Source organism: Macaca thibetana, chromosome 20 (genome assembly GCF_024542745.1).
Source record: "Macaca thibetana thibetana isolate TM-01 chromosome 20, ASM2454274v1, whole genome shotgun sequence".
Classification (NCBI taxonomy): Eukaryota; Metazoa; Chordata; class Mammalia; order Primates; family Cercopithecidae; genus Macaca; species Macaca thibetana.
Window position 1 is genome coordinate 35,562,697 of NC_065597.1, and position 20,292 is coordinate 35,582,988.

General features: G+C 55.2%; 4 protein-coding genes across 18 annotated transcripts in view; all 4 read right to left on the bottom strand.

Moving 5' to 3' along the window:
• LOC126943908 (metallothionein-1E) overlaps positions 1–20,292 on the bottom strand; it is a 339,166-nt gene that overhangs the window by 297,899 nt on the left and 20,975 nt on the right. The gene's annotated exons all lie outside the window — the stretch shown is intronic.
• Positions 1–20,292, bottom strand: part of LOC126943900 (metallothionein-2) — an 894,508-nt gene that overhangs the window by 280,424 nt on the left and 593,792 nt on the right. Inside the window, exon 1 of one of the 11 annotated variants that reach the window (XM_050773134.1) lies at positions 10,367–10,371. The exons of the other annotated variants lie outside the window; for them this stretch is intronic. The gene's annotated coding sequence lies outside the window, so the exon portion shown is untranslated. Of the gene's footprint in view, positions 1–10,366; positions 10,372–20,292 lie in introns of those variants that run through there. 11 annotated transcript variants of the gene reach the window in all.
• Positions 1–20,292, bottom strand: part of MT3 (metallothionein 3) — an 892,117-nt gene that overhangs the window by 259,288 nt on the left and 612,537 nt on the right. The window lies entirely within an intron of this gene.
• GNAO1 (G protein subunit alpha o1) overlaps positions 1–20,292 on the bottom strand; it is a 166,469-nt gene that overhangs the window by 19,442 nt on the left and 126,735 nt on the right. For both annotated transcript variants that reach the window (XM_050773044.1, XM_050773045.1), the window contains exons 4-6: positions 9,111–9,271; positions 2,703–2,831; positions 704–833 (exon numbers count right to left, since the gene is read on the bottom strand). In XM_050773044.1, the coding sequence (XP_050629001.1) occupies positions 704–833; positions 2,703–2,831; positions 9,111–9,271 (420 nt within the window). The remainder of the gene's footprint in view (positions 1–703; positions 834–2,702; positions 2,832–9,110; positions 9,272–20,292) is intronic.

A 20,292-nucleotide genomic window follows, 5' to 3' on the forward strand; every position in this document is an offset into this window, starting at 1 on the left:
CAGCAAGCCAGTGAGTAGCAGAGCCAGGACTAGGCCCAGAGGAAGGCTGCACTCTCCCAGGGGAATGTCCCCTCGCTGAGGCCCCAGGCTGAATGTGAATCTGGCATTTGGCAAAGGAGCCCAGAGCCATGACTGTCACTCACCAGCATGTCCCATCCCCATTGCCCTTCCTGGCCCATCAGCCCCACACACTGCTCCCCAGCACCCCCAGCCCCACACAACTCTCCTGCAGCATCCTGGGCCCTCCCCACCTCTTCCTCAGCATCCCCGGCCCCATACTGCTTCAGCAGCATCTGAGGCCAGTGCCCCAGGGATGGCTGTCAGGCTAAGACTGCTATTTCTGTTGCATGTACATTCTTGCTTGGCTGCCTCCTGGTTTTTTAGGGTTTGCTTAATTTTGCTCTGGCCTGATGGCCTCTGTGACTCCACCAAGTTACGGAAGAGGCACATTCTGCATGGCTATGTGTGATCAGGTTGCACACATAGGCTCTGTCACACTGGCATCATGAGGCACTTGCCTTGGCAATACAGAATTGGTGGAGAGAGCCGGCACGGCCCACCCATGATGGAAACCTCTAACCGTGACAGCTGGCTGGACCCCAGAGCCACTGTGGGCACCCAAGGCCCAGTGCTCACAGGGCTCACCTGTCCTGCGGCTGTCTCCTCAGTGCTGCCCCCTGCCCGGGGGGCCCAGGCCACTTACCGTGGTTTCGTCTTCGTGGAGCACCTGGTCATAGCCGCTGAGCGCGACACAGAAAATGATGGCCGTGACGTCCTCGAAGCAATGGATCCACTTCTTGCGTTCAGATCGCTGGCCTCCGACGTCAAACAGCCTGTAGGAGGCAGGGAGTTGGTAGGTGCAGGGTCCAGGCAGGTGAGGGCTGCCTGGGGATCAAGCTGTGAGCATGCTGAGAGGCAGAGGATGGGGGCCACGGTGCTCAGAGCCTCACTAGAAGCCCTTACTAGAAGACCTCGTCACTCCAGGTGCTGACAGACAGCTGGATCACTGTCATCCCCAGGCACTGCCCCCGGAGTCTGTCCTGGGACTGGCTGTGCTCACATATCACGACTCAAAGACCTGCCCTTGCATCTGAGGTATTTTACTAAGGGGGCGCACCTGAGCCACCCCCAGGAAGGACTCTGAGAGTCCTTTCAGAAGCACCCTCCTCTCAGTCTATTCCTTCCTGGGTTTGCTCTGGACAAACTCCAAACCAGCGTGGGGGGGAAGCAGGCAGGAGATGTCACCTGTTATGTGGATGGCAGAAGTGAGCCACCCATGGGCTTAGGACATGCCCAAGCTGGTGAGAGTCCAGCTGCGGTGGAGCTGGCTCTGGCTGTGGACAAAGCTGGTGCTCTCACCTCTGCCCAGTACGGCCCCTTTCTGGCAGATCAGAGCCTGGCCTCTTCCCCCTCTCAGACTCTACTCCCGAGGGGGCACAAAAACTCTGGGAGAGATTGTGGGCAGGTGGGACTTATGTCCTGGAAGTAAAAGGTCAGTCTCCCACCCCAATCCCCAGAGCGAGAAGCCCTGCAGCCTCCTAGATCTGGGATGCCTGCTGACACACAGCCTGCCAGAGGGGGACAGGGAAGGATTCCTGGTCCCACTGGACACAACAGAGCGACTGCAGGCAGAGATTAAGAGTGGGCTCGGAGCAAGGAATGGGTCTGCTTCTCATTCTCTCACTGGCTCCCCTAGATTCCACCTGCCCATCTGTAATGCAGGGGCGTTGGCGGATGGCCTCTGTGGCCCCTCCAGAATGCTTATTCTTAGACCCTGCCTTGCTGGGCCAGGTTGAGCTGAGATCCCCATCCTGTGCTCCCATTGGAGGAGCAGGAGAGACCAAGGAGCCTGGGAAGGCAAGGGAGGCCCCTCAGGCCTGCTCTGACCAAGGTTTTGCTTCCCAGATCCGTGGAGGCCTAGGGGTTCCTGGGCCCAGAGCCTCCGCCCCTCAGTCTGAACAGGAGTGGGCGGGAGCTGGGGACATGGGAAGCAGGGAATATTAGAATTCAGCTCTCCCTGCAGGGGGTCCCTGCCCTCCCCTTCTCTGCTGGCCTCTGTTCCCTGCAGGATGGAGCAAGGGCTCCCAGGCCTCCGTGCATGCAGGTTACTGCAGGTGGGGACACAGCACTGCAGCAGGACCCGGGGAACCACTTCACCCATCAGGCCCCTGCTCTGAGGCCCAGAGCCCCTGGGTTCTAGCTGCGCTCCGTGCCTGAGGAAAGTTCTGCTCTTGTTAGGCCTCAGCTTCCCACATATACCAGGAGAAGGTGGGTCCGCTCGCTCTGCTCCTTCCAGCTGTGGGGTGACGTGGGTCCTCAGGGTCTCACAGTGGCAGCCTGGGCTTACCCAGCCCCACTCTCGGCCCCTCCCCATAAGGCGATCTTGGAAGGGCCCCCTGGTAGCCCACCTCCTCCTCCTCCTCAGAAGTCACCTCAGGGACGGGCTGCCCTCCTTGTCCAAACCCTCCCTCCTCCTCACAGCCCCACTCTGGGAATCTTCTCCAAGGAAGCCTCCCTGCGCGCCGCAGCCCCTAAACTCGGCCGAAACACAGGCAGGTTCCTCTGGTATCCAGCTGCCTGCCCCAACCCGTGGGGTCCCTGGGGCAGGATGATGTTTGGGCGCTGCCGACGAAATGCGCTGAGAGGCTGGGCATGTCCCCTCTTAGCCCTCACCAGGGTCTGGGGGCCTCCCTGGGCCTCACCTGAAGTGGAGGTTCTTGAATGTGAAGTGCGTTTCTACGATGCCAGTGGTTTTGACCCTGGTTCGGAGGATGTCCTGCTCGGTGGGCTGGTAGTCGGCGGCCCCAATCCGATCCAGGCTGTCCAGGTAGCTGAGGACAGCAACAAACAGGGGACCATGGACCAAACGCCTGAACATTGTTCAGGACTGGCCAGGCCACCCACCGTCAGAGTCCAGTCTCAGTCAGGGCCCCTCCAGGTCACTGTGGAAACGATATCACCTCCATCCCAGGCCACAGGGAGTGGGGGCGTCTGAGGAAGAGGGTCTTAGGGTCTTGGCCTCACACTCTCATTCATAGCCAAAAGGGCTACGCATGCAGCTCCTGGGACACTTAGACAAGGTCAACCTTTTATATGAGACTACCATGTTTATAATAATACTGTTTTGTCATTTCTTCATTTAAAAAATAATAACGGCCAACAGATAGGTTCTATTCTTTCCATGTGTAACCGTGTTTCATACGTAATTTCCGAGTTAAATGTACTAAAACTGGGGCTCAACGAAGGTAAGTACTTCGCCTGAGGCCATGACCCAGACCCTTGGCCCCAGAGGCCATACTTTTATTACTCTCTGGGGCTTCGGAGGCCCCCGAGCAGCTCCCTGCCTTCTCCACACTTCCTTCTCACTTACCAAGGGGTCTGTGTGCCCCTTCCAATTTGACGCTCTTGGAGGCTCAGGGCTACACAGCCATACAGTGGCTGGGCCTCCCTGGGACCCAGTCTTTGGAATCAAGGCTCTCTATCCCTGCTCCCTCTTGCTGTGGGAACAGACCAGGCCTTTGCATGTCACCTGCCCAGGCCTCAGGCCAAGCACTGAGAGGATGCTGCCTGCAAGAGCTTTGGGGTTCATTATGGGTGAAGTTTGAATCTAAAGCCAGGTAGGATCTGGGAAACCAGGAAGTAGGGAGCTGGGCCAGGCCTGAAGGAAGACTCAGTGATCCATGGAGCCTGCCAGGCCACCCATCCCAGCTGCCAGGGTGAACCACAAGCAGCCCACAGGGAGGAGCCCCGAGTGTCTGAACCACAGGACGATGTGGAGCATCTGCTCCAGGACCTGCTAGGGGCCAGCTTGCTGGCTGGACCTGCAGTCACCACTGCATGAGAGATGGGCATGCTGACCAGCTCATGAATGTCCACAGGGCTGGGAAGGGCAGATGCCGTCACCAGCTAGGGTGTTCACTGATAGAACCCAGTGACAATCCTTGTGAGAATGCCGCTAAGAAAAGAAAACAAAAGGGTGGATTCCAAGGCTCAGGGAGGTAAGCTTGAAGTCACATTGAGAGAAAATGAACTTGGCAGCTGGGCGTGGTGGCTCACGCCTGTAATCCCAGCACTTTGGGAGGCTGAGGTGGGTGGATCATGAGGTCAGGATTTCGAGACCATCCTGGCCAACATGGTGAAACCCCGTTTCTACTAAAAATACAAAAATTAGCTGGGCGCCTGTAATCCTAGCTACTCAGGAGGCTGAGGCAGGAGAATCGCTTCAACCCAGGAGGCGGAGGGTGCAGTGAGCTGAGATCGTGCCACTGCATTCCAGTCTGGGTGACAGAGCAAGACTCTGTCTCGGAAAAAAAAGGAAAAAGAAAAAAAAATAAAAATGAACTTGGCTGGGATTCCAGTCCAGTTCTGACTGGCTCCAGACCCTATGCTCTTAAATTGGACTCTATTAGCATTTAAAAAATCCAGAAAAAAAAATTTAAACAGGACTCCCGGTCTTCTCTCCTGAGCCTGACTGCCCTCCATGGAAGGGCACGATGTGGGGATGGGGGTGAGGGAGCCAAGGCTGCAGAGCAGACCTGTACGTGCCCCCAGCCCCACAGCCTCCTCGCCAGCCAGTGGTATCTGGGCAGGCTCTGGTCTCAGCCAGAAGGAGCCCCTCCCAAGCCTCTGTGCCTGCCCTGCCCTGGCGCCCATGACCTCTGCTTCCAAGCTGTGAGGGCGTCCCCCGCATCTGCAGCTGGACACCAGCCTGGAAGTGTCTGGTCCGGCTCTTCCTTTCCCAGCCAGGGCAAACCATCTTTAGACGGGCAACCTGGCCCTATGGCCTCTCTGTGCTGGCCGAGCCTCATGCAAGGAGACGGCTGTGGAGGGTGGGGTGAGGTGTGGGAGAACTGCTTAGCAACCCAGTCGGGAAGGCTGACTGCGCACCTGCTGCCCATCCCACCTACCCACTGTTCCGGGAGCTGGGGATGGGGCAGTCAACACAGCCCCACCTTCCCAGGGCCTGCGTTCCGGGGGAGTGTACACACGTGTGTGAGGTGATAAACAGGAGAGTCAGAGATACAGTACATCGGGAGGTAGTGTCAGAGAACGAATCAGGCTATTAGTGATGGGGGAGGCCTGCTGGGGGCTGCTATTTGATGTAGGGTAGTTGGGGAAGGCGTCTGGACAGGGGAGACTGAGGGGAATGAGGGAGCAAGTGGGCTTCGAGTGGCCCGGTGGAAAAACTGGCAGGTGGGGCGGCAGGAAGCACGCGTGGAGGGGCCAGGTGGTGGGTGAGGCTGGGAAAGGTGGTGGAGGTGAGGGTGGCCAGAGTCCGGCTGGGGCAAGCAGGCCCTTGAGGTCATTGTCAGAGCTTGGGCTTTTACTCTGAGTGAGACGGGAGCCCCTCGAGGGTTCTGGCCAGAAGCATGTTGACAACAGCCCTGCTGCTGTCAAGAGAGCAGGTCAGCGGGTGGGGCCTGCAGAGCCGCTGTCATCACCAGATGGCACTGGCACAGTGGGGGTGGTTGTGGAGGGTGTGAGTGGTCAGCATCTGATGTACCTGCCAGAGGAGCTGCATCTGCTGGTGGCCTGGGTGTGGGATACAGGAGGATGAGCAGAGGTAGAGAGATCTCCAAGTGGTGGAATGAGACACATGTACAGGGAGGGAGGAGCACACAGAGCAGGTTCTATGGGGAGGATGGGAGCCAGGGGTCCCACGGGCTCATGTTAACTTGAGATTCATTTGATGTTCAAACAGACACTGAGCAGGCAGAAGTCAGGAGGGAGGGCTGGGCTGGCGATATGAATTCGAGAGTTGTCCAAGTGTACAAGGTGTTTAAAACGAGACAGGAGAAGGTCACCAGGCACCAGTCCTCGACAGGAGGTGCTTCTAGGATGGAGCTTGGGGACAGGATACAGCAGCCCCCAGCAGACCTCCCCTGTCACCAACTGCCTGGGTGGGTGGGCAGGAGGCATTGAGGGAGTCTGGAAAGGGCAGCCCGAGAGGAGGAGGGTGCTGGGAGTGAAAGGAGGTCCCAGGTACTGGGGGACTGAACCCTGAGCCCTGAGTGGGAGGAGGCTGATGGAGCAGCCCCCAGGATAGGACTGGGCTATGAGCCATCTCAGCAGGCGGAGGAGCAAGAGCCCGATAGGAGTAGGGTCAAGAGAGAAGGCGAGGAGAAGAAACTTCGGATGCCAGCATGGACAACGCAGTAGGGAACTGGATTTGAGGAAACCCAGCGCCAACCAGGCCCCAGAGTACCTTTCACAGCCCCTGGATGGATGTGCTCAGGGTTTCTGGGACCCGCCTCTAGGTGGTTATCCAGAGGGGAGAGTCAGCCCTGCTCAGAGAGGCCGGGGGGCACGAAGAGCCTGGTCAGGAGCCTGTGCCCTGGTCCCTCCCCTGTGAAGGGCTGGGCAGAGAGGTGCTTTGGTGGTTGGGGCATTAGGGTGTCAGTGGCACCCTCTGGAAGCACGTGCTGTGGCAGCCCTGTGAGGCCTCCCTCTCCTTTCCAGCACAACAAACCTACTCTGATCTGCTTTCTATACTGGGCCCAAGACTTTGTCAGAAGCTGAGGTCTAACTGCTAAGACAGGAAACGTGCCAGGCCCTTCCGGCCCTGAGCACCTGTGTGTCCCCTGCCTTTCCCGCCCTCTCCCAGAGAGGAGACACAGAAGGCCCAGCCATGGTGACAGAAGAGAATAGTAACATCATCAACCTGGGAAGTGGAAAATTTGAAAGAAGGCAGAGACGAGGCTGCAGGGAGGAGAATTTCCTCAGCTTACTTGGTAGGGAGTTGACAAATACTGACTCAAGTTTCTTATTTAAAGTTATAAAGGTAAGCACCGGAAGAACTAAAAATAATCCTGTAACTAGCAAAAAGCCGGAGGTGAAGGTGGAGAGCGGTGGAAGGAAGGAAGGTGAGCTGAGCTCCCTTGATTCCAGAGTGGGTGGCCGTAAATACTATTTTGAGTCGGAGGATCAAGTTTTTCTGGATGCCACTGGGACAAATAAATGGAAGTGGGTAAAAGTGGGAGGGGCAGGGCTGGTGAGGGGAGTAGGAAGAAGATTGCTTCTCATTTTATATGCCTCTGCATTTGCTTAAATTTTTTTTTTTTTGTAATGGATTCATGTTATAATTAGTGAAATGGGTAAAAATGTAAGTGGAGAGCAGGATTTGGTGAGCCACTAGAAGGCAGATTTGGGCCAGCTGGCCCTAAAGGCCCCTGAGGGTCTTGCTGACTCTTGGGGAGGAGGCAGGGCAGGGACAAGGAGTGGGAGAAGGGAGGAGGGCAGCTGAAAGTCACTCTCTCCTGCCTGGCTCTGGTCTGTGATTTGAGCATACGGAATGGTGGACACTGAGCTTCTGGGCTCACTGCCCTGACCCCCAGGGTGTCCCTGGGAGCTCATCAGGCCCAGGGACCTAGGTAGTCATCACCTGGAACTCACAGGACTTTGGCATTTGCCCTGTGGTCAATCTAGGTGTGCAGAAATGGGAAGCTGCTCCTGGCCTTGCTCAAGCCCCTAGTCTGTTGGCTGCCATGTGGCCTGTGGAAATGTCCAGGAGTGAACATTGGCCTCAGCCGTTGTCTGTTGGCACTGCGTAGATCCGGGTTTCTTAATCTTGGCACTATGGATGTCTGGGGCCATGCAACTCTTTGTTGTGGGGGCCATCCTGCACACTGTGGGATGTTTAACTGCATCTCTGGCCTCTACCTGCTAGATGCTGGGAGCACCACTCTAGCTGCCGGGAGCACCACTTTAGCTGCCGGGAGAACCACTCTAGCTGCAGCCATCAAAAATGTCCCCAGGTGTTGCTGAATGTCCCCTGGAGGCAAATTGGCCCCAGCTGAGAAGACCTGGTGAAAATGGCTGGACTGGATCATGTCAGAGTCTTCCCAGCCAGTGGGGTAAAGCGCAGAGGCTCCTTGCAGAAAGTCCCCACTGAATGTATGGGTACCAGATTGCAATTGCAAAAGTGGGGTGAGTTTCCCAAAAGCCAAGGGGGCAATCCCAGTGTCTCCATGACAGAAGACATGTCCCTGACCGACACTGACCATCCCCGGGCTCTGGAGCCTCCAATCTAGGGCCAAGGGCACGGAAGCAGTGAGGATTTCCTTGGAGATGCCTAGAGTGATAAAGCTGCAGCCAATGGACCTGTGACCTGCGGTCATGGGAAGAGCCGGGAGCACCTTCTAACCAGCTCCGGCTTTTACCATTTCCTACTTCTCCATCTTCTCTTCTCTCCTCTTCTTTCTCCCTCTGTCCCCTTCCTTTCCTCCTTCATCCTCCTGCCCTCCTGTCATCTCCCTTATTTAGTTATAACAGAGTATTAAAGTATACATTTATTATATTAATTAGACCTACATATTCCTTATTTATTTATTTATTTATTTATTTATTTATTTATTTATTTATCTGAGACGGAGTCTCACTCTGTCGCCCAGGCTGGAGTGAAGTGGCCAGATCTCAGCTCACTGCAAGCTCTGCCTCCCGGGTTTACGCCATTCTCCTGCCTCAGCCTCCCGAGTAGCTGGGACTACAGGCGCCTACCACCTCGCCCAGCTAGTTTTTTGTATTTTTAGTAGAGACAGGGTTTCACCGTGTTAGCCAGGATGGTTTCTATCTCCTGACCTCGTGATCCACCCGTCTTGGCCTCCCAAAGTGCTGGGATTACAGGCTTGAGCCACCGCGCCTGGCCCTTATTTTTAATTTTGAAGATAAGGGAATGGAAAACTTATTATTTTCTCTAAAATAAAACAAAATGGCACCATTTATTTTCTCCCTGTATGGCTGTTGGTTTGGTTTGTATTTATGGGGTCAGGGGCTCCCCATGAAAAACCAAAGCTGCTACACTTGAAAGCCGTCTTTTTGCAATGCCAGGCACTCCTTGGGACAGGCCAGTGACAAGGTCCCGCCCTCTGGGAATTTCCACTGTGTGGTTGTCTCTTGTGTCCTCTGCCTTCTCTGGCCTCTTCCTTCTCCTGGGGGGGCAGGAAGAGAGGCCCCTTCTCATTCCTTCCTGACACCCCCCACCTGTAGTAGAACATCTCCCGGCAGGCATGACCTCAGACGAGAATCCTTGCTCTGCCAATCCCCATCGCCAGTCCCCTTCCACTCCCGCATCACTGCCCGGCTCCAGACTGTGTGCCCGCCGGGACACTCACTATTTGGCAGAGTCGTTGAGCTGATACTCCCGGGACCGGTTGAAGCACTCTTGGATTCCTGAGTCGCCCCAGAGCCGCATCATGGCAGAAAGCAGCTCTGCAGAGAAGGGCTCGGTGTCTTCCATCCGACTCACCACGTCGCACACCATCTTGGCGTCAGCCTGTAAGGAGAGGTGGATGGTGGGCTTTGAGACTTCGGTGGGGACAGAAGACCCCTGCCAGCCAAGGGCTCTCCCCTGGCTGGGACTGTGATGAGGGCCCAGCCAGGGTGGCAGGACCATGGCTCAGCTCACAGCCTGCTCTGGGCAGGGCCATGACCTGAGCATGCACAGTCGGGGTTCATGGGGCCTGTGGGGCCTTCTACCACATGGACATCCTAAAGCAAGAGCTCCAAGCCACAGCCCATGGGGCCCCAGAGTTTTCCGGGGCAGGAAGGGAGAGTGGGCTGGGCTCTGTTCTCCACCCTCCAACTCAACCAGCAGCTCTGCTTTCATCCTGAAAACACAGTTATTTTGTTTGGGGGAGAAAAAAAAATCAATGTTCTTTGCTGAGTTGTAATTTTCTACACTTCTTACGCAGGCTGGAATGGAGTCCTTAGAACTGGGCTATGTGGAGGAGCAGGTGTTTCGGTGGAGAATTCTGGTTAGCTGAGGGATGGGCCACAGGGGGGCTGTGCCTCAGGACTGGGGGAGGGGAGGGGCTGGTTGCCAAGTGAGTGCAGATGGCAAAAATATCTCATGCCAACATTAAATCTCAAGAACTTTGGTCCTTGGATTGCTCAAAGTCAAAGGCCATTTTATTAATTTTTCTTAATTTGTTTGTGACCTGGGGCCTACCTTTCTCTGGGGGCAGGGGAAGCCCCTAGGTCAGGTGAAACATGGGAATGGGAAAGGACAGGTAATGAGCTTGGAGCGCTCTCCTCCTCTGCCTCCTCCCTTCCTCCTTGTCTGAGTGGGTGTAGCTGAATTTGCTTAAGGTGCACAAGTGTAGGCTGAGCCTTCTTGAAATTACAGAAAAAGTACTGCATAATTAACAGGATTCTTCCCCTTCCCCTCATCCTGAATATCAAAGTAGGGTCACCTGTTTTCAAAGACTATAATCACATGCATGTAACATCACAACCAGGCGTGTGGTGGTCTTTGAAGACAAGAAGGCTCCTGGAGACATCCCAGGACGGCACTGTCACTGCCACCTTGCACACGGGAGTAGTACTTAGTGTACAAAGGATTTGGTGGACACACTCCGTCCTCAGAACCTCCCCCACCTCAAGAGCGAGTGGCAGGAGCTGTGTCATTGGGCCTTTCACCCCCCCTCTGCCCACACCCGTTGTCCTGTGCCTCTTCAGCTCCTCCTGCTAAAGGCACTGTACATTTCCTGTCTGCTTGATGTTGAGTATGGCACAGGACTCGCCACGGTCCACAGAATGGTGCAGGAGTGGCACTGTGCCAGCTCCTTGAGAGGCCATTTTTCTGCTGGTCCTCATGGGCCCTGCCATCGCCATGAGGCTCTGTCATTCATCCTGGGAAGCGGACCTGGGGAGCTGGTGTCCTGGGGGTGGGATACGGGACAGAGTGGAGCCTGCCCTGGGTCTCTGATCTGCAGCAGAACTAAGTGGCTGGGTTTAGGAGAGGCTTGTTAGACGGCATTGCGTGGCACAGCTAATACAGTATTACCATCCCCACTTCACAGTGGGGAAATTGAGGGCCACAGAGAGGAAGACACTCACTTCACAACCCGATGGTGAGTGGCAGGGCTGGGACTCAAGATGAGGTGCCTTCAGACTCCAGGCCCACCCTCTGTGATCAGACCCCCCTGTGCCGAGAGCACCCTGGATGGCTGACAGTGCCTGGTAGAGGGGTCTAGACCACAGTTGAACTGGCCTTGCCCAGGAAGATCTGCGCTCCATCTGAGGCAGCCACAGCCTTTAGTGTCCAACTCGGAGGAGGTGAGAGCAGAGCAGGTGCTGCCCGGGCCACCCTCCTGCCTCTGCCCATGGAGCTCACTGCCTCGGGTGTATAGCTGGCTGCACAGTTTGGGAGTCGGTGCCCAGGACAGACAGGAATGGGCAAATACCCCGGCTTCCTTGCCCTCCCAGGGAGGCAATTCTGAGACAAGCTACACAGTCAGACAGGATCCCACAGGATGGAGCCCCAGCTGCCAACGTGGCAGGCCACCCGTCAGTTCCCCTTCATGGCTTCCCTCCCTTCCTGTGTGGCTTCCCCACTGCCTCGGTGCTTCCTGAAATGACCTCTCAAATAAACTCCTTGTCTCACCCAAATCCTTGTCTCAGGGAAGCTTCTAGAGGAACCTAAACCTCTAGACGCTGTCTTGAGGACAGCAAACCCCTGTCTCAGCCCCGGCACCAGACATACCCTGTCTTCTTGCTCTTCACATGTCTCTGTGGCTGACAGGACTTTGCTCAGACCACTCTCCTAACCAAAGTGCAAGCTGACCACCACCCGAGTGGCCCTCTGTCCCTGGCTGAATCCTAGCAGGCCCTGAGAACATCCCTGCCTAGTGACCACTGCCTGCCCGGGGCACCATGCTTCAGGGCCAGCTGAGTGGCACTGCGAGATGTCCCAGCAACAGGGAGAGGCATGGCTGGGAGCACAGGGCTGGGCCAGGAGTGTGCTGGACCCTGAGTCCTGTGGAGCCCAGGCCAGCTTCCAGTCCATGCCAGGCCCTGGGAACCAGGTGTTAGATGCCAAGGCAAGGAAGAGGGTCAATGAGTGGAGGAGGTGGCTGGTGGGCATGTGACCATGCTGGGCCACCTGTAGTCTTTCCCTGGGATTTTTCAAAGGGGGAAGCTTAGGAGGATGTGGCCCCAGAGCCACTAGTATCACTGAGACCAGTGTCCCCCAACCCATGGAGAAGCCTCTCAGAATAAAGCTACCAGAAAGAAGCAGGAAGTGTCATGGTATTTAGGTCCCCAAGGCTGGATCCCCTTACCCTTCATGTGACCTGGCCTGTGAGCCCCGTCCCATTAGTTTCTGCCACTCACACTCACAGAGACCCTGACTACTACCAGGCCCGAGACAAGATGCTCAGCACTGGAGGAGGTGGAGGCAGGGAGCTGGGGGCCCTCCTCCAGCTGCCTTACCCCTGCTTTCAGCCTGCATGAGTCCTGGAGCCAAGTAGAGAGACCGAGACCCCACTGGGGTCTGGGAGTGGCATACACCAGGCCTACCATCTCCCCGATTTCACGGGCTCTCCAGAATTGGGATATTTTATTCATGTGTACATTATTACTATTAATTTGAGACAGAGTTTTGCTCTTGTTGCCCAGGCTGGAGTGCAGTGGCATGATCTCGGCTCACTGCAACCTCTGCCTCCGGGGTTCAAGAGATTCTCCTGGCTTAGCCTCCCAAGTAACTGGGATTACAGGCATGTGCCACCATGCCCAGCTAATTTTGTATTTTTAGTAGAGACGGGGTTTCTTCATGTTGGTCAGGCTGGTCTCGAACTCCCGACCTCAGGTGATCCACCCACCTTGGCCTCCCAAAGTGTTAGGATTACAGGCGTGCACCACAGCGCCCGGCTGCATGCAGTATTATTATTAGACAGTTATTCTGCCGCAAACCCCTTCAACTCCCAACCCTCTGATTAGGCCAGAGGAGAGAGACTGATTGCCCAGCCCATGGCACGTGGCTCTAGAAGTGAGTGGGAGGTACTGAAAGTCTGCAGGCATCCTTGGGGATGGGAGAGACACAAAGAAAATGAGGTCAGCATCTGGAAGTTTTGTGGCCAACAAAAGGTCTATACAAAAGAAGCGTGAGGCCAAAGCTCATCCAGAATTGAGCTGTCCAGCTAAGGTGCCATTTACATGTCAGAGCCTGTCCACTGCAGAAGGGCGGTGAGAAAGTTCTGGCAGCTGTGCCCCCTCCCATTGCCTGTCCTAGGAAGGAAGCTACAATGGTGCAGAGGCTGGAAGATCAAGTCCCCATGCTGACCTGACCCAGCTCCCAAGGGTCAGTATCCCCAACACCCCAGTCCTTGGGGTCTGACTTCGCCCTCACCGGGCATGAAGGTTTTCCGAGCCCCCCTGGCAGCAGTGACCTGGAAAGCCAGCCCTGGGGCCTGGGCTTTGGGTGCCCCAGGCAGGCAGGGATGACTCAGGGCAGCAACAGGTGGGTGAGCAGGGGCGGCGCCTCCACCTGGGGCTAAAAACAGTGCAAGGACTATGAGTCAGGGACCTGCAGCGATCCTGCTCCTCGCGCCTGGCTGACCTCGGGCAATCTCGGGGTACTTTCCCATCTGAGGAATGCGGGTGGTGGACCTGGCAAGAGTTTTCCAAACTTCCTTCTTTGGGCCCCACCTTCATGGTTTCTGCAGATCTGTGGAGCAGCTGAGTCAGAACAAGTCAGGACCCGAGAGCACGGTAGGGGACGCCTATGAGGCAAGACCTTCCCTGGACCTGAGGATCACATGCTAATGTAGGGGCCCTGGAGCCACAACAGGCTTTGCAGGAGGACACTCAAGAGGGTGCAATTTACAAACCGAGGCCACAAAACTACTGTGCTCCCATGTTTGAGCTTCCATGTGTGGCCTGGAATTTAATGGGTCCCACTGCAGTGGGATGCATTCTACAGCTTGGGGACATCTGGGATAGATGATTTCCTGGGATTCTCCAGCAGACAGCCCAGGGGTCTAGGCCTTCCCGTTGCGGGCTGGGAGGGGTCCTGTGCTGGCAGCAACACCCCCTGGGCCCCCGCCCCTCCTGCTCTCTCCTGTCTTCCACATTGGCTCAACCCCTCAAACTCAAAGACCGGGACACCTGCTTGATTTCACTGCACCTTCCTATGCCCAGTGCCCTGCGGTTCCTCTTTCAAATCTGCTTTCAGCTGTCTGCTCCTCCCCATCTCCTCCTCTACTTCTGAGTCCAGGCCTCCATGGTTCCCTCCCAAGGCCTCCCCGCCTTGGTCCTTCTCCTCTTCAGCCTGTTCCTCACACAGCAGGAGACCATTAGTTTCCTCTTAATGTCAATTCTCCCCTTCTCCTTTATGAAAAGAATCCAGAAATTTTTAGTTGGGCACACTGATATCCAACGAGAAGGCTGAATTTTTTTTTTTTTTTTTGCTTACAGCTAGTTGTGACCATGTGACAAATTCTGCACAATGACAGGTAAGCTGAAGTGAAGTAAGGCCTCAGGGAAGGTTGTTTTAAAGGTAAGGAGCACCCTTTTTCTCTCATTCCCTCTTTCCTAATGCTTGGAACTTGGATGTGATGGCTGGAGCTCTAGCAGATAAATGGGATCATGAAGACAAGGTCAACACCCTAGGGATAGTGGAATAGTGATCCAAAAGCAGCCTAGGTCAGGGACCAGACTCCACACTATCTTGAAGTCATCCTCACACTATCTTCAGTGTGTATTTTCTTAATACTTAAATTCAACTTCTGTCTTATTTAAGGCACAATTTCCAGAGTCTCTGGTATTCAGTTAAACTTAATCCTAATGGGTATAGCTCTTCCTCTCAACAGCTGCCCATCATTCCTGCATTCCAGACTCCTTGGGGCCTACGAAGCCCCTGCCTGCCTCTCTGTCCTGACATCCTCCCACTTTCCCCTCTCATGGGGCTCCAGTCACACAGCCTTACTCCTGTTCCCCAAATAAGCTGGCAATCCTACCTTAAGGTGCTCCATCTGCCCAGATCACTCTGGTCTCCGTCCCACCCTATCTCCAATGTCACCTCCTCAGGGAAGCCCACCTCCCTGCTCCCACAGCGCACAGCACACACCGCGGTACAGCTGGTGCTGTATGTGCCTGGTACTCACGGCAGGGACCGTTTCCTGACTTCTCGCGGTACCTGGGCCTCACACAGCGCCTGGTAGAGAGCTGGTGCTTAGCCACGTTTGCAGGATGTATGGATCCTTGGCATTTTAATATGAGGCTTGGCCCCAGTTTCTCACTCAGTCCTATCTATCCTCCAGCTCTTGTCAGTTTGTATCTCATTTAGTGATTATGGCAGGTGGGTATCCTGCTTAGGTGAGGCAGCTTGCTAAAGATCACAGCTGTCAGTAAGGAGAGCCTGGACTCAAAGTCAGCCTCCTCTGTGTGCCACAGCCAGCAGCTCTGGACTTGACATCTCAGACAAGACCTGGCCGCCTGAGGCCCGAGCTGAGAACTAACTGGCACCTAACCTAGCCCCCAAGCAGAGGGGAGGGAGATGCATAAGACGGAAGGGCCAGGCCTGAGGGGAAGGAGGGGCTTTGCCAGCACAAAGGAGGGTGGCGGGCTTCACAAGCAATTACTAGAGCCAGGGGAGGCCCTGCTCCTTTGTCTGCCTGCTTTCAGGGGTCTGGGGGACGGGGCTCACACTGAGCCTGAATTTCCTATCCAAGGCTCCTCCTGGGCCTATGGGGGGTGTGTGTGGGGTATTTTCTAGCACCGTTCTCTCTGCTACGGCCCCACCACACTGCTGTTTCTTGCTGGTTAGAGCATGCCTGGGTGCCCAGGCCATATGACACATGACAAAACACACGCATGTCCTCTGGGCAGACTCACCAGGTGCTGTAGTCTGGTTGTTTACGTCCCCCTAAGATTCTTATGCCGAAATCCTAACCCCCAAGATGCTGGCATTTGGAGATGGGGTTGTTGGGAGGTGATTAGGTCTTAAAGGTGGAGCTCTCATGAAGGGGGTCAGTGCCCTTATAAGAGAGGCCCCAGAGACCCACACCCCTTCCACCGCGTGAGGACACAGCAAGAAGGGGCCGTCCACGAGAAAGTAGCCCCCACCTGACACTGATCTGCCAGCACCTTCATCCTGAACTTCCCAGCTTCCAGAATTGTGAGAAATAAATTTCTGTTATTTATAAGCCACCCAGCATATGGTATTCTGCTATAGTAGCCTGAATGGATGAAGATACCAGGTCCGGCCTGTGAGCGTTTACACAGGGCAGACTGCTAGAGCTGACTTCTTTAGAAAATTCACTGTGTGCTCCCGCCCAGGCAGTGCTGCAGGAGAGACGGCAATGACCGCTTCCAGGTGGCAGTGAAGGCCTGCCCGCTCCTCTCTGCCCAGCCCTCTCCGCCTCTGTGGCTTTTTTTTCTCTGTTTTCTGGCAGAAGAGCCCTAGTTCCCAGAAGGGAAGCACCCTTCTCCAACCCAGTCTGAGCGGTTTGCGTTGAGCTGGATCTCCCCTGATTCTAGGGGTGGACACATGCTCTAGGCTTGGACAACCCATCTCACTGGCCCGTGAACAGTCTGGCTTAGGCAAAGAATCCCTATTTGTCAAATTAGACTAACAATCAGTCTCCAGTACCAGCCAGCCCCGGGACACTTGCAGCAGCTAGTAGGAAAGGGAGGCTCTCAAAGGGAGGGCCCCTCTGAGTGTGCAGCCATCACTGAGGAAAGCAGAGCTGAGAGGGAGGCACCTGAGTCATGATAACATGTCAATGCCCGGATCCAGCTGTGCCTGCAGCCACAGAGACCTCTGGGCTTTCTAGTTACTTGAGTCGATCAATCCCCTGCTTTGAAAAATCCAGTGGAGGATATGTCGTTTGTTTGTTCGGTTTATTTTTGCACTTGTACCCCACATAGTCCTATTGCGCTCCCTAATCTGCCAAGGCTGATGTGGGGCCTACCTCCTGCAGGAAGACCCTCCCATTCCCGCAGCACCACTGGCTTTCCCGGCATCTGAATCCGATCCTCTCTTACTATCCGGCCACACCCCATGCACAGTGCCCACATGCCGTGTGCTGTTTCCTGTGTGGGCGGCCCCTCTCTCTCCCATGGGACTGGCAAGGCACTAGCTGTGTTGTGAGCACTGGCCACGTGCTGCACACTAAAGGCAGTCTGGGGGATTCAGTAGCAGGCAGTCCTGTAAGGAGTTCATGGCTATGCGTGTCTGCCTGAGGCATGAAGGAGTGGGTCCCTCTCCCCACCACTGTCCCCATGGGTCTGAGGCCCAGCTACAGAGACGAGGGGAGGGGCTCTCTGTTGTGTGTGAGGAAAAACCTGACTGCGTTTCCTCAGATGTGCAGGTGCAGGTGGGATGGGTTTTGCAGTCATTAAGGGCCCAGAATGCCCCCACCTCATCATTCCGCGCCTGCTGGAATCCACCATGGAATCCAACATCTGACTCTCCTGCCACCCCACACCCTTCGAGGAACCTCCTCTGCTCACTCCCTCCTTGGAGTTTTAGTCTTGCTCCACGCAGCCTTCTGGGGCCTTCAGACTGCAAATTCAGGAGCTACCCAGACCTGAGCTCCAGCTTTAGCTTCCAGCTTGAGCAAGGGGTGTCACCTTTCTGAGGCTCAGTGTTCTCACCTGCAAAATGGGGATGACAGCACCATCATTTTCTTTGCAAGGCTGTTGTGTGAACAAACGGAGGGAAGTGAGCACAGGGATGGCCCTGAGGGGTGGGCTGCGCTGGTGCCCACCCAGTGGATGAGTATACATGGCTCCACCCCATGGGCTGCCCAGGGCTGCCACACAGAGATAAGAGCAACCTGCCCACCCTCATGATGATCGGGGACATGGGAGGAGGATGGGACTCTTCTTCAGGGCATGGCTGGGGCTGCGCATTTGAGTGTTAACAGTAAGCGAGATGCCATTCTTATGGGTTTAGGATCAGGAGGCCAGGGCAGGTTGTCATTTCTCAAGGCCACCTACAGGACTTTTCCACATCCATGATTTAAAGACAGCAAGAACATATTTTTTCGTAGTAACCAGTACAATCTTTCCAGTTAAATGATATCTCATTCTTAATGCTGACAAATAAATGGCTCGAAGCTGCCATGGTGGAGGTGAGGCATTCTGGGGGAACCTCGAGGCTCTGGAGAACCCCCTATGTAAACTTTGCACTACACCTGTGAGCAGCTGGAGAAAGGGGTGGGCAGGGAGAGGAAGAGGCCTGTGGAGACAGGGCCCAGGGAACATTCCAGCATTGAGAGGGGGTGGGCAACTTGGTACAGGTGTCCCCCAGAAGTGGGTTGCTTTGGGCTGCTGCTGGGGAGCAGGATGCCCAGGAGGTGGTGGGGTAGTGACGCTCCGGAACTGGCAGTACACAGGGGGTCCCTTATCCTGGCACACAGGCCCTGTGTCCTGCCACGAGGACATGTGCTGCTGGCGGCTGGTCACAAGTGTGCTGGGGAAGCCGTATCCCGGTGACAATCAGTATAACAGCCCATGGTGCCCAGCAGGGAGGGGTGCTGCTTCCCGAAATCTCTCTCCAGTCAGCCAGCTGGTCCCCGGAGACAGAACCCATGCTCCGAGGAGGGGTGTAGGCTCCCAGAGCCCAGTCAGGGCCCTGACCCCTGTGCACCCAGCTCCTACCCACCAGGACATAGACAGTCCCCCTGCACCAGCTTCTCTTGCCATAGCACCTCCTTCCCTGCTTCTCAGAGATGTAGCAGATGCCTGTCTGTCCTGTGCCACACCCCAGGGGTGGTGATGGTGACCAAGAGAACCTTAGCGACAAGGATAGAAGACCACATTCTCCACTCACACGTCAGATACTGCAGTGACTTGGAAAAGCCCAGGTATATTCTTTGTGTGAAACCGGGATGGCAAACTGCACTTCTAACACTTGAGTCTTCAAAACCCTTCCCTTCTCTTCATGGCAATGTAAGCTTTTCAGCAAATATCAGTGGCAAAGAGGCTTGGAGCTAAAGCCTAATAAAAGGCCTCTTCTCTCTCAAGGGATGAGGTGCCAAGGATATGATGGGGAAATGAACAGGGATTTTAATTGTGTGACCCAAGTTCAAATCCTGGCTTCTGCATCTTTTTAGCCCTGTGACCTTGGACAGAACACTTAACCTCTGAGCCTCTGTTCTCTCACTACTTCCCACTGCACAGGGCTGTTTGTGCAGATAAAACGGGCTGAGGATGTGACACAGCTTTGCAACATGAAAGAAGCCTGCAAATGTTAGTTATTATAAGCAAAGATGAAATACCTCAGACACAAACAACAAGCTGACACAAAATAAGCCTGCTTTGTACAAGACTTTCTAGGCAAGCATGATAATCTTGATAACAATAATCACAGTAATTATTATAATAACCCCTTCCATTTGAGGAGCTGCTTTGGATCACTCAGAGCTTTCCTTCATCTCTAATCTTTTAGGCCAAGTGAAGTGTGAGTCTGCAGACATGCACGCGCGCACACACACACACACACACAAACCCAGTCCTCCAGTTGCACGGAAAAGCCTCCATGTGGCCCCACCCTGCCCCATGTACTGTAGTTGTCCCTGTACCCACCAGGGGGCAGGAGTGCACAGGCCAATGGGAGAGGGAGCGGTGAGCTAGACCCGCCGAGCCAGAGACCAGGTATTGCAGGGCCGGGCCTGGCGGCCATCGCTGCCTTCTTTGGGCTGCCGACTTGCTCTTCAATGGGAAGGGGCAGAGAGACCCCAGCCACTGGGGGCCCAGCCTGGGCACTACAATTCCAGCTGGCAGAGAATTCTGGGTACTCAGTAACTAGCGATCCCACCCAGGCCTGCACATCTGAGGAAATACCATCACATTCTCTCCGTTCTCTCCCGCACAGGAGAGAGCCCCCTGCCCCTCCCTCTCTGCAGCTGGGTCTCAGAACAGTGGGGAGACTCTCTTCAGGGGCGGGGGTCTGCTTTCCTGGCCCTGGGCTGGCAGATGCCTCTCTGCCTGTGACTCTCAGTGGAAGTGGTACCAAATCGCCACCCCAGGGGCACGTTAGACATTTGTGACGAGTCTTTGGTAGTGGCAACAACTGGGGTGATGCAGGCATTTGGCGGCTGTGGCTCTTTCCTTGCTTGGGCTTAGGAGTCTGAGCAAGGCCTGGACCTACAGAACGTCGTCAGCTCACAGGGTCTCTCGAGGAGGAAGGGGACCTCATGGACCCCCCCATTGCTTTAGGGAAGGGAACCTTCCTGGTTCCCCAAAAAGATCCTGCAGCAGAACCAAGGATTCAGTACCATCTCTAATCTTGCTTTCCTTTTACAGTTAGGATGATGATCCTCCCACTCTCTTCTTTCAAATCCATCCATCACCCCGTCTCCCGCCAGCCAGCCACACATCCTGCACCACCTACCCAGGATACCCACCTATCAAACCTTGTGCACCTACCCATCCATACATCATCTACCCATCAGCCACCCTAGTTCATCCATCCACTCACATCCCTCCCAATCCACCACCATCCCCTCCACTCTTCCCTGGCATCTATCTATCCCTTAGTTACTCATCCACTCCTGTTTGATCCAA